This window comes from Phyllobates terribilis, unplaced genomic scaffold, assembly GCF_046119375.1.
Source record: "Phyllobates terribilis strain yellow unplaced genomic scaffold, ASM4611937v1 Scaffold_2__4_contigs__length_985480577, whole genome shotgun sequence".
Lineage (NCBI taxonomy): Eukaryota > Metazoa > Chordata > Amphibia > Anura > Dendrobatidae > Phyllobates > Phyllobates terribilis.
Window position 1 is genome coordinate 195,104,075 of NW_027362762.1, and position 12,508 is coordinate 195,116,582.

At 46.7% G+C, this 12,508-nt stretch overlaps 1 protein-coding gene across 5 annotated transcripts in view; it reads left to right on the forward strand.

Moving 5' to 3' along the window:
• The first annotated feature begins 1,155 nt into the window (after nucleotides 1-1,155).
• The window catches only part of ITGA7 (integrin subunit alpha 7), a 218,412-nt gene continuing 207,059 nt past the window's right edge, over nucleotides 1,156-12,508 (forward strand). For 3 of the 5 annotated variants that reach the window (XM_073663764.1, XM_073663763.1, XM_073663762.1), the window contains exon 1: nucleotides 1,156-1,556. In XM_073663764.1, coding sequence (XP_073519865.1) covers nucleotides 1,384-1,556 — 173 coding nt within the window. In that variant the 5' untranslated portion in view covers nucleotides 1,156-1,383. The remainder of the gene's footprint in view (nucleotides 1,557-12,508) is intronic. The other 2 variants (XM_073663761.1, XM_073663760.1) reach the window with 2 other exon arrangements.

The window sequence follows — 12,508 nt, forward strand, 5'->3', positions numbered from 1 at the left end:
ATCTCACAAGCACAGCGCACATTTCAGACATGCCACATAAGCACAGCGGACACATCAGACATGCCACATAAGCACAGCGGACACATCAGACAGGTCACACTGGCAGAGCACAGACATCAGACATGTCACAAAGACACAGCACACACATCAGACATGTCACACAAACACAGCACACACATCAGACATGTCACACAGACACAGCACACACATCAGACATGTCACACAGACACAGAACACACATCAGACATTTCACACAGACACAGCACACACATCAGACATGTCACACAGACACAGCACACACATCAGACATGTCACACAGACACAGCGCACGCATCAGACATGTCACACAGACCCAGCGCACACAATCAGACATGTCACACAGACACAGCGCACACATCAGACATGTCACACAGACACAGCGCACACATCAGACATGTCACACAGACACAGCACACACATCAGACATGTCACACAGACACAACACACAGTAAAAGGGAACACTCAAATAACACATCCTAAATCTGAATGAATGAAATATTCTCATTGAATACTTTGTTCTGTGTACAAAGTTGAATGTGCTGTCAGACTCATTTTGACTTGTTTTAAGGACATTACATCAAATTTGGATCAGCCTGTAGTGTGTTTTTCCACTTTAATTTTGGGGGTGACTCCAAATCCAGGCCTCCATTGGTTAATAAATTTGATTTCCATTGATGATTTTTTTGTGATTTTGTTGTCAGCACATTTAACTTTGTACAGGACAAAGTATTCAATGAGAATATTTCATTCATTCAGATCTAGGATGTGTTATTTGAGTGTTCCCTTTATTTTTTTGAGCAGTGTACATTCAATACTTCCATCCATCCAATTCATCCACTGATCCATCCAATCCATTCAACCATACATACATACATCCCATCCATCCATTGATCCATCCAATTCATACATCCAATCCATCCATTAATTCCTTACATCCAACCTGTCCATCCCAGCCCATCCATCCATCCACATCTGCAGGCAGAGCTGACTTCCAGTCACTGATCTGAACATGCCCTCACTTTTGCAGCTATGTGTAGAGCTCCGTGATGTCATGCTGTGACGTCAGCAGTAGTAGTATTCTCAGCAGTGAGGTGACAGCAGAGAGGCGGCTCCAGTGTCCTCCTCATCCACCTGCTCCCCGTCCTCCTCCTCCTCCTCCTCCTCCGTGCTGTGATACAGGGGCTTGTCCTGTGGAGAGCCGCTCCTCCGCTCTCTGCTCCTCTGCTTTATCGGTGCCGGCCGGGTGACAGCAGCGGGCAAGGCTTCCGCCGTCAGTGTGACCTTGCCCTACAGCTGCTGCTGGCAGGAGGGGACGCCCGGATCACAGCCGGCGGAGTCCGCAGCATGCCTGCAGCATGGGCAGCGCTCGTCACCCTGTGCCATCTCTTGTCTGGGGACCTGGTCAGGGGCTTTAATCTGGATGTCACTCACACGCTCATCAAGGAAGGGGACAAGGGCAGCTTGTTTGGATTTTCGGTAGCCCTGCACAAGCAGCTGAGACCGGAGCCCATGAACTGGTGAGTGCACCCTGCCCTGTGCCACACAGGAAAGTTTCCAGGAAAGTGCCTGAGATCCTTACTGCCAGCAGAATGGCTGTGCCAGTGGGAATGCCTGGCTTGCTCAGTAGGTTTATGCCCCAATTATTCGGTTACTGGGATGAAGTTTCCATATAAAATCTCTTCCATCATTGAACACTTGATGCCAGGGATTACCCACAATGGGGTTGTCTGTAATGCTTAAATTGGAATCTTTGTAAGCAGATCAGACCCTTTACCAATCTGACAGATCCAATCATTATGTCATTTACATCTAAGTGATTTTTACATTTATTTATAGGCAGTAGTGAGTATTGTGAGGTGTGTCCGTCACATCGCCATCCCAGGAAGGGATTCCCATTCACTATTGCTTGCATCTCACTTCTCCAGATTCTCTCCCTCTGCCATGAACAACACTTACCACTGCCAGGCGTGTCCTAGTGTCTCTGGTGTTTGGGAGTATAATATTCATTGGCATTACCCACAATGGCAGGCTATAAGGCAATGATTTCGGGCTGCGCTTACAGGAATTTTGCATTTTATATAACGTAGACTTATAGAGCAGACAGTCAATGGTATTCAGGGTCAACAGGTCAACATATGAGATCCCGGAGCGTATAAGGTCTAGGGTGTAATAGGGAAGAATATACTCATCTCACCACTCCTGCATCTATACGCACCCTTGGGTGCACGGTAGTTTGTGATCACCTCTGAAACATAGAACAAAGTAATCCAGCATGTCTGTTGGTGAAAAAAGTGAGGATTCTCCTTATTTCACATGTACCGCAGTACAAAAGTCATAAAGTCACTGGTGCTTACTCACAGGCAACACATTTCCAGCAACAGTTCTTTTCAAAGCCTACTATATAAACCCACTGGAGGACACAAACAGAAAAGGGCCCTGTGCAAGAAACATATATGGGCCCTTTGCAGTCCAATAGGTCATTATAATGCACAATTACACCTGCTTTGGAGGTGGAAATGGGCCCCCTTACCTTGTGGGCCCCTGTGCGGCTGCACAGGTTGCGCCAATGATATGTCCACCCCTGCATAAACCAGAATTCAAACCCTAGGGTCAGGGTCACACAAATGTATAAATCAGACTAGTCCTTTCTGATTTTTTTATCAGATAGCACACAAACCAATGTTATTCAATGGGGCAGTGCTAGTGGCCGATTTTTTTTCACTGACAGAATATGTGTGTGAAAATAATCGCACCATGCACGATTTGACTCTGAAATCAGAGGATACCCATTCAAGTCTATGTTTCACACTTGTCAAATATGAAATGGATCGTCCGAATCTGCATCCGCTACAATCTGCATCTCTCACATGTGAATGGGGTTACCACAAGAGAGCATTTCTGTGTGGATTTTCAGTTTGGTGGTGGAAAAAATATGCTGCTGAAATGAGTTGATTACTGCACATTTTAGATAGAAACACAGGATATTAGTATGATTGAATGACAATATGGCTAATCCTCATATACAGGTGCATCTCACTAAATTAGAATATCATCAAAAAGTTAATTTATTTCAGTTCTTCAATACAAAAAGTGAAACTCATATAGAGTCATCACAAACAGAGTGATCTATTTCAAGTGTTTATTTCTGTTAATGTTGATGATTATGGCTTACAGCCAATGAAAACACAAAGGTCATTATCTCATTAAATTAGAATAATTAGTAAAAAACACCTGCAAAGGATTCCTAAGCATTTAAAAAGATCCCTTAGTCTGTCTCAGTATGCTCCACAATCATGGAGAAGACTGCTGACTTGACAGATCTCCAGAAGGCAGTCATTGACACATTCCACAAGGTCCCAGAGTTCCAATTTTCATTTGGAAATCAAGGTCCCAGAGTCTGGAGGAAGAGTGGAGAGGCCACAATCCAAGCTGCTTGAGGTCTAGTGTGAAGTTTCCACAATCAGTGATGGTTTGGGGAGCCATGTCATCTGCTGGTGTAGGTCCACTGTGTTTTATCAAGACCAAAGTCAGCGCAACCGTCTACCAGGAAATTTTAGAGCACTTCATGCTTCCCTCTGCTGATAAGCTTTTTGCTTTTTGGAAATTTCATTCTCCAGCAGGACTTGGCACCTGTCCACACTGACAAAAGTACCAATACCTGGTTTAAAAACAACAGTATCACTGTGCTTGATTGGCCAGCACACTCGCATGACCTTAACCCCATAGAGAATCTATGGGGTATTGTCAAGAGGAAGATGAGACACCAGACCCAACAATGCAGACGAGCTGAAGGCTGCTATCAAAGCAACCTGGGCTTCCATAACACCTCAGCAGTGCCACAGGCTGATTGCCTCCATGTCACGCCGCATTGATGCAGTAATTGATGCAAAAGGAGCCCCGACCAAGTATTGAGTGCATTTACTGAATGTACATTTCAGTAGGCCAGCATTTCGGATTTTAAAAACATTTCTCAAGCTGTTGTTCTAAAGTATTCTAATTTACTGAGATAATGACTTTTGTATTTTTATTGGCTGTAAGCCATAATCATCAACATTAACAGAAATAAACACTTGAAATAGATCACTCTGTTTGTAATAACTCTATATGAGTTTCACTTTTTGTATTGAAGAACTGAAATATATTAACTTTTTGATAATTTTCTAATTTAGTGAGATGCACCTGTATATCTACTAGAAAATGTGATATGGAATCTGGTTGGGTGCCGTGGTCAGCGCTCCTGTGGCACAAACATCAGTAAAATCAAAGAAATAAGTGTTACTTAGGCTTCTAATTCATTCTTGAGGCCATACTTTCTGTATATGATGTTTTTCGATAAATAGGGTTGCACTTCCTTTTATCTGTTGAGTATGAGCAGACCATAGTGGTTTACCCAGCATCGATCTGGAATGAATAACATCCAAATCTTGCAGAGGAATGCATAACATGGCCATGGAAGGGAGCATACTTCTTGATATCGGAGGTGATGTCAATATCTGTTTTGCCTTTACAAGACTTGGCATGTCACATTATCTGGAGAAGTATATTATTTGTTCTATCTTATCTCTGGAATGATGTGCTGTCTGTCTTCTACATCTTGGTATGTAAAACTGGGGTACTGCTATGGATGAAAGGGCTTATAATGAATTCTGTAGAGGTAGTAGAATGTTCGAAAAATTGGAAAACTTTCTGGCTATGCAGATATAGATAAGGTACAGTGCTGTGCAAATTAATTGGGACAAAGCCAAAAAAAACATATTTTTGAATATTTAATAATAAAATGTTATAATGCACTGTTACATACTAATTTTAGTAAGAAATATGTCCTCCTTTAGCAGATATGAGATTTTCAATGCGTTTTGGCATTGATTCTACCAAGTTTTTGCATAAATTCTTCAATTCTTCATCATGGAACCACACTTGTATGGCGCTGTTTATCATGCGTTCTTTGGTTGTACAGTCCATTTTGCCAAATGCTGCACAATGCTGCACAAATTTTCTATAGGATTTAAGTCTGGTGAATTGCCAGGCCAGTCCAGCACTTTTACTTTATTTTCTTCCAGGAATTTCTTCACACACTTGGAATTGTGGCATGGAGAAAAAGTACACTAAACCACTCCTCACAGAAACAAGCTCTCAACTGAAGCTGAGGGGGCAGCTAGCTGTTATTTTCTGACTAAAACTAGTCAAAGCACATTTTGTTACTCACGGTTGTACACTCACACCTGTTCAAAACAGTTAAAACTGGTTTGAATCACTGACTGGTAACCAACTTACGATTTTACTTAAAAAATGCTTTGTCCCAATTAATTTGCACAGCACTGTAGGTGGTCCTTCAGCCGATGGCTTTCTCCCAACCTCCAATACATGTGTATGCTCAAGTCATCTGAGCATGCAGGTGTTCTGTATAGGTATAGTTATACTGTAAATATATATATATATATATATATATATATATATATATATATATATATATACACGAGGGTCAGTCATTAAGTAATGCCTCCTATTTTTTTTCTCCTTAAATAAGGTAGTTATGTTAAATATTTGAATTTGGCACAATTCCTCAAACCTTCTTCTCCAATCCACAGCAATTGCAACTTCCTGCACCAACAGGTGGCGGGACTGTATCCGTTTGCAAAATGGCTGACATCAATGTTCGTATTAGACAATGTTCTGTGATTGAATTCTTGCATGCACAAGGTGAAACGCCCACTCGAATTCATGAGAGACTGAAAAATGTGTACGGTGATGCAACAGTGGATGTCAGTACTGTTAGACGATGGGTTCGTCGCTGTAACACAGCTGAAGGGCCATCACCGTTGGCTGACAAAATGTGGAGTGGCAGGCCAGTAACCGCAGTGACTCCAAGCAACATTCAGCGAGTCGATGACATCATTCGTGGTGACCGCCGGGTGACTGCAGATGAATTGTGTGGCATTATCTGCCTCAGTAAAGGCAGTGTGATGAAAATTATTGGACAACTGGGATACAGAAAAGTTTGTGCACGGTGGGTCCCAAGAATGCTTTTTACCATGCTGGAATACATGCCCTTGTTAAATGGTGGACCAAGACTGTGGAAATGGATGGAGATTATATTGAAAAGTGACAAATTAATCGTTAATGTTGTGGTTTTCAACCTATGTAATTGCATTTGAATTTCTTGCCAATTAAAAGGAGAAAAAAAATAGGAGGCATTACTTATTGACTGACCCTCGTATATATATATATATATATATATATATATATATATATATATATATATATATATATATAACATACATATACACACAGGCCTACCTATACTACTCAGATGACTTTCGGGGTTAAATTGGAAATTCTGTGAATAACTCTGCTGATGACCACAGTATAGCCCTTTTTTGGGCAACCTCCAAAGTTCTCATGAGAGACAATGTCATGAGTTATATAAATCATAAGAGCAAACAGTTTAAAGAGAAAGTCCGGACTCTTCCCGCAGAGATTTTTATGGCAGCAGCACACAAAGCTGCAGTAAAAAACTTTGAAAAGTTGCATCATTTTGTAGTGCAACTCGAGGCTACGATAAAATTTTGCGACTTTTGGCGTTCTTACGCCATTTTCACTCAGCTCTCACAAATTGGGCTGAGCTAGGGTGGAACAGGGGCATGGCGACGACATCAAATTCATGACTCACAGTGGCGTTCGCTAGTCTTCAAATCTTACTCCAGCAGGGACTGGAGTAGGATTTGTGGCGTGGCACACAAGGAGGTGCACACCACTCATCCGATGCTGCTGATTCATGAAGAGGCATCTGAGTCCAGCACATCTCCCCATCAAGACCAGCGTGACAACTTGTGCCTGTAGTCTTTATTATCTACTTTTCTAGAGGGCACAGCGAGAGGACAAACTAGGACGACCGAATGCAAATACCACAAAAATGGTGATAATATTGGAACTCTATATTTAAAAACAAACACCACAGCCAAAGCAAAAAACGGAATTTTTTAAAAAATTCCAAAATTCAATTAGAAAATAGCAAAAAGGCAATGATAGTTAGCAGCCAAAATGTCAAGGAAAATGCACAACAGGATGCTTTTTGCTTTGGCTTTGCTGTTTGTTTTTAAATATAGAGTAGGGACTCTCAAAGCAGTGAGGACCCTTGGCGTGGATTGCAAGTGACGCGCCCCTAGGGCAGTGGGGTACTCGGTGTCCGGGCCTATGGATGCTGGGGGGGAATATGTCACAGTGGCTGGCCCGGTCCGTGGCCCAGGGCGGTCAACAAAAAGGGGATAGTTTATATGGGATTTGTAGTTTAATCGTGACGCCACCTGTGGTTTCTGGTAATTTGTACCAGCACTGCTGCAGACCTCTGAGGCAGTTGATAGGGCAGCTAGGATGGAACAGCTCCCCACAGGTGGAGCGGGCCTCAGGGCAGTGTAGAGTTTGATGGTGGGTGGTGATGCTGGGGCTTGTGGTGCAGGAGAGAAGGCGCAGCTGAAATAACTGTGGCGACTGCACCATGGAAGTGCAGAAGCCTCCGGCTTTTCCAGCCGAGACCGGGAGTAACACACTCACTTCTCCACTGACTGACCTGCCACCCTAAGATGGCTTCCCTTTATATACCTCCTACAATGGTGCTCCCCTGTTCTGCATCCTCCACCCACACCCACTACTGGTTCCCCCTACCTTTGGTTCCCCCCACTCCAGCCAGGGACAGGGCTCAGCGGAAACATAATGCATCTTGCCCTTCCAGCCGGCCTGGAGTAGTGTAGTGTTGAATGCGGGTGTTGGGGTTCCGGGCAGAAATCCCTCCTTACCTGAGAGAAGGAGACACCACATCTCTGGGTGAGGTGCAGTACCTCTGTGGCGACTGAACCCTCAGGGGCGCCACACTCCCCCTGGTAAAACACAGCACGTCCGTGGGCTGGAATTGAGCAAAAACACGGTATTTAGACATGCAAACTTTTTAGAATGCATTCTCTTATAAGATTATTAAACAAAACATTTCTTCCCTTTATGGGAGGAACTTTTCTTTGAACGTTACAGGTTACCATCATTACACACATTATAAAACATTTTCAGCCGACTACAGTGCGATCTGCAGCCAGGTGTCCATTCCTTTTCCAACCAAGTGCAAAAGTAGCAGCATGAGGGACTCGTCCGAAAACCCTCAACGTAGGCCCTGGGCGTGGCTGCAGGGCTTAAGTAATCCTGGTGCTGGACCACGTCTTCGGCCACGCCAAACGGGTTTTTGTTCTGAGGTCTGCGGTTGCAATATAAAACCAATAGAGAGCACTTTAAGAAGCGCAAACTATATACAAAGTCAGTTCTTGGCTGCTTACAGTCCTCAGCCTGAAGTCTGTATACCCTGACGGGTAATTATACACACTTTAAATTTCTGTACCCTTACGGGTGACTATTTACACAGTGTTCAGTCCCACCTACTGGTACCTAGTAGTGGGGTCCCCGCCGGGGGTACTTTTGATTTTTGCTGGCTGACCCAGCCGGGTCATCAGCCATGAACTGCGGGGGCGTGTCCTCCTCTTCCTCGACCACACGGTATACCTGGAGGGCATACCACCCACGTTCCCCATGGTGTCTGGTATAGGTGACACGGTCACCGGGGTACAAGTTCCGGTCGGGATGGCCCTGCTCCAGATAGGGCTCAGCATCCCGCCGGTTCACAAAGGTATCCCTGCTGAAGTTGGGATCTCGGATGAAGCCCCACCCAGCTTTCAAGTCGAATTTTAAGACCAGTCCCTCTTCACGGGGACTAGGGTGGCCAGATTCCGCTTGCCGGACCTGGGCTTTTGCGGCCTTGTTCCGGGCCTCCAACCGCTCACAGCGCGCCCGCCGGGTGCGCCACTCCTCCAGTTGTAGGAGCTCCCATCGGCAGAAGTCCTTTCTTGCCAGAGCCTGGGCTTGGGTCTCCTGCGGGAACCCCATCAGGTCCCCCCCCTGGTTGTCCCACCTATACTCTTCTCCGCCAGGGCAGGCAACCAGGGGCGCTGGTGTCGGGAGTAGCGGGTGCTGCTGGTCCTCAAACCTGGCGGACCAATCAAAGGAGGGCACGCCGTACACCCATTCGGGTGCCGGAGGTGGCGGTTCCGGAAGGAGCCTAGCAAGAGGTCCGCAGAGTCATCGCCCGGGGGTGGAGCTTCCGGGAGGGAGCCGAGCAGGAGGTCCTCGGAGTCAGCGCCCGGGGGTGGAGGTTCCGGGCTCAGCAGCTGCTCCAGGGTGTACATGGCTGGGTACAGGGGATGCTGCTGTAGGAGGCCCAGGAGCAGGTCGGCGTTTGCAGCGCCCGGGACAGGGGAACTCTTCCTACCTGCTCCTGTGCTGCACACGGCCTCCTGGATCTCATCTGGCTCCGCCGGGGCTGGGGCGCCGCTGATGGTACCCAGGGCTGGCTGCTGCCGAGCTGCTAACTTATCCAGCAGCTCCTTCTTCCACCTGGCGACCGCTGCTTGCTGGGCCCATTCTACCTGCTGGCTCTGCTCCTGGATCTCGCTCTGGAGGAACTCAGCATCCTCCGGGGAAAGTTTGCTTGTTTCTCCCTCCAGGGTGAGGGGGGACACTTGCTGCTGCAGGCCAGAGGCGGAGGCTTGATCCTGGCTTCCGTCCATGCTGACTGCCGGGTGCGGTCTGTCTAGACTGGTGAAGACCACACCCTGTCTCCATTCCTTCTCTCCTCCTCCCCTCCCTTTTTGGGGGCGGTCCCATGGCTGCCTGCTGTCAGTCACTCCCTAGGACATCCTCCCCGCCTTGACGGACACATCTATGCGGACAGTTGCAAGGGGCGGGTTGTGCCTTTGGCGCCATTCTGGGACCCGGCCCACGATGGGAGGTTCCATATTGTTGTCTTTGATCACGCACATAATGGCACCCGTTGTTCTGGGGCGGGCGCCACATTCAATGTGGAAAAACAGTCCATGTAAGGCACACAGTACCCGGTGGCAACGGGCACGAAATCCTGTTCGTGACGCCAGAGATGACGCGCCCCCCAGGGCAGTGGGGTACTCGGTGTCCGGGCCTATGGATGCTGGGGGGGAATATGTCACAGTGGCTGGCCCGGTCCGTGGCCCAGGGCGGTCAACAAAAAGGAGATAGTTTATATGGGATTTGTAGTTTGATCGTGACGCCACCTGTGGTTTCTGGTAATTTGTACCAGCGCTGCTGCAGACCTCTGAGGCAGTTGATAGGGCAGCTAGGATGGAACAGCTCCCCACAGGTGGAGCGGGCCTCAGGGCAGTGTAGAGTTTGATGGTGGGTGGTGATGCTGGGGCTTGTGGTGCAGGAGAAAAGGCGTAGCTGAAATAACTGACGGAGGCAGTGGAGTGCAGTCATCCGAGTTTTACTCACAGTTCTTATTCAAGGTTCTCCGGTACACTGTACGGGTGTCCGCCTCCGCGTTGCACTGGGTCCACCAGAACAGGGGTTCAGCTCTTCCTCAGATATGTCGGGAGCGCTTGACAGAACCCCGCTTTCTTTATGTTCCTAACTAGACCGACTTCCCACGCTGGGTCTTCTTCCTCCTGCCCTGTGCTTCCCACACACTGTCCCGATCGGGTGCTCTGAAGGCCCTTCTGGGCAACCTGGAGTTCTCGGACCTACTTGACCCTCACGGTGACTAGGGTGAGACTGCGGCGACTGCACCATGGAAGTGTAGAAGCCTCCGGTTTTTCCAGCCGAGACCGGGAGTAACACGGCTGGTCCAGGGGCCGGTCCCCTTCTTGCGGCCTCATCCCTCTGACACCTGGAAGATTCAGGGCCTATGGGTGCCATCCTGCACTCACCGTACCCCCTGGGATCCCTTCTATAGAACGGAGCCTTTCTCCTCTGCTCCCCTCCTGGGCCTCTATCACTAGGTCCCAAGTGTGGAGCAGAGCTCCTAAAGAGACTCTGCTCCCCTCCTTACTTCTCACTCACTTCTCCACTGACTGACCTGCCACCCTAAGATGGCTTCCCTTTATATACCTCCTACAATGGTGCTCCCCTGTACTGCATCCTCCACCCACACCCACTACTGATTCCCCCTACCTTTGGTTCCCCCCACTCCAGCCAGGGACAGGGCTCAGCAGAAACATAATGCATCTTGCCCTTCCAGCCGGCCTGGAGTAGTGTAGTGTTGAATGCGGGTGTTGGGGTTCCGGGCATCACTCCCTCCTTACCTGAGAGAAGGAGACACCACACCTCTGGGTGAGGTGCAGTACCTCTGTGGCGAGTGAACCCTCAGGGGCGCCACACAAGCTTACGTATTTTGGCCAAAATATTAACTAATACCTCCTAATATATTTTTGCACTTTATCTGACAGGGTGCAACCAGACCCATCAATGGTGACCTTGTGAATTAAGGGCTTGCACTTCTGTGATGCACGGATAGGGTGCCGGGCATCCCGCCTAATTGATTAGTAGGGGCGTGTAATAGGATGCTGACTAGGCACGGTGCCGCATGTGTGTGACTTGCTCCCTACTGCAAGCTTCATCTGTGTGCAGTTTTAGTGCTAGGCAATCACCCCCTCCATGAAGTGAGAGGTTGAGAGTGGTTGTTCGTCAGCATTCTGCACCTGTGTTACCTCCTTCTAACAAAAGGGGGCTTGCTGTGTCCTATTGTGCATTTTCCTTGACATTTTGGCTGGTAACTATCATTGCCTTTTTGCTATTTTCCACTTCTTTTAACCACTTGGCGTTTTTGGAAGCCTGAAGAATTAAAAGACGCTCAAAAGACTGAACATATGAACTTGCGCTTTTTCAGGCGGTATCCGCCTGAAAAGATGTCATGTGAACATACCCTAATTGGAGTGGTTTTCAAGCTAAAGAAGAAAAACATATGAACATAGCCTTATGGTATTCTCACACGTGGATGGTTTGATGCAGAAATTCCTGTGACTGTTCCATCAATCTAAATGGGGCTTGCAAAAGCAAAGGTGCTTCATGCCTATAAAAAAACATCCAGATGAATGGAACTGATTTTTGGTTATATAAAAAATCTGCCACATGTGTACATATAGCCTTGGATTGGCAGCTGGAGGACTATGGTTATCTTTGTAGTGATTTGATCTAATCTGAAAAATCTAGATTTTCTTTGCAACCTATTATTTTGGGGTTAGCATTAAATAAATATTTATCATATTTATCATATTTTACAATATGGCATAATTTTCAGTAAAGAACTGAACCGTACACTCTGGATAAAAAAAAGTTTTAAAATAAAATGTTAATGCAATCTACAGGTTTTCTAAATTACATATAGCTGGTTGACGACTCCTGATTCTGTTAAAATATTTATTTGCAAGCAGCAGGCTGAGAAGTGGAACGAAAATAAAAGCTTATTTCAGAATTTTTTAGTTAGAATAAGACCTGGCAGAGATTACGTGTTAAGGCGGCTGGGTATGGAGCCGTTTATATCGCTCCACCCTTGGATTTTTAGCTTTTCCAGATTCATTCACACACTTCTAAGTTTATTGGTATCCAGGCTTACAGTGATACATGG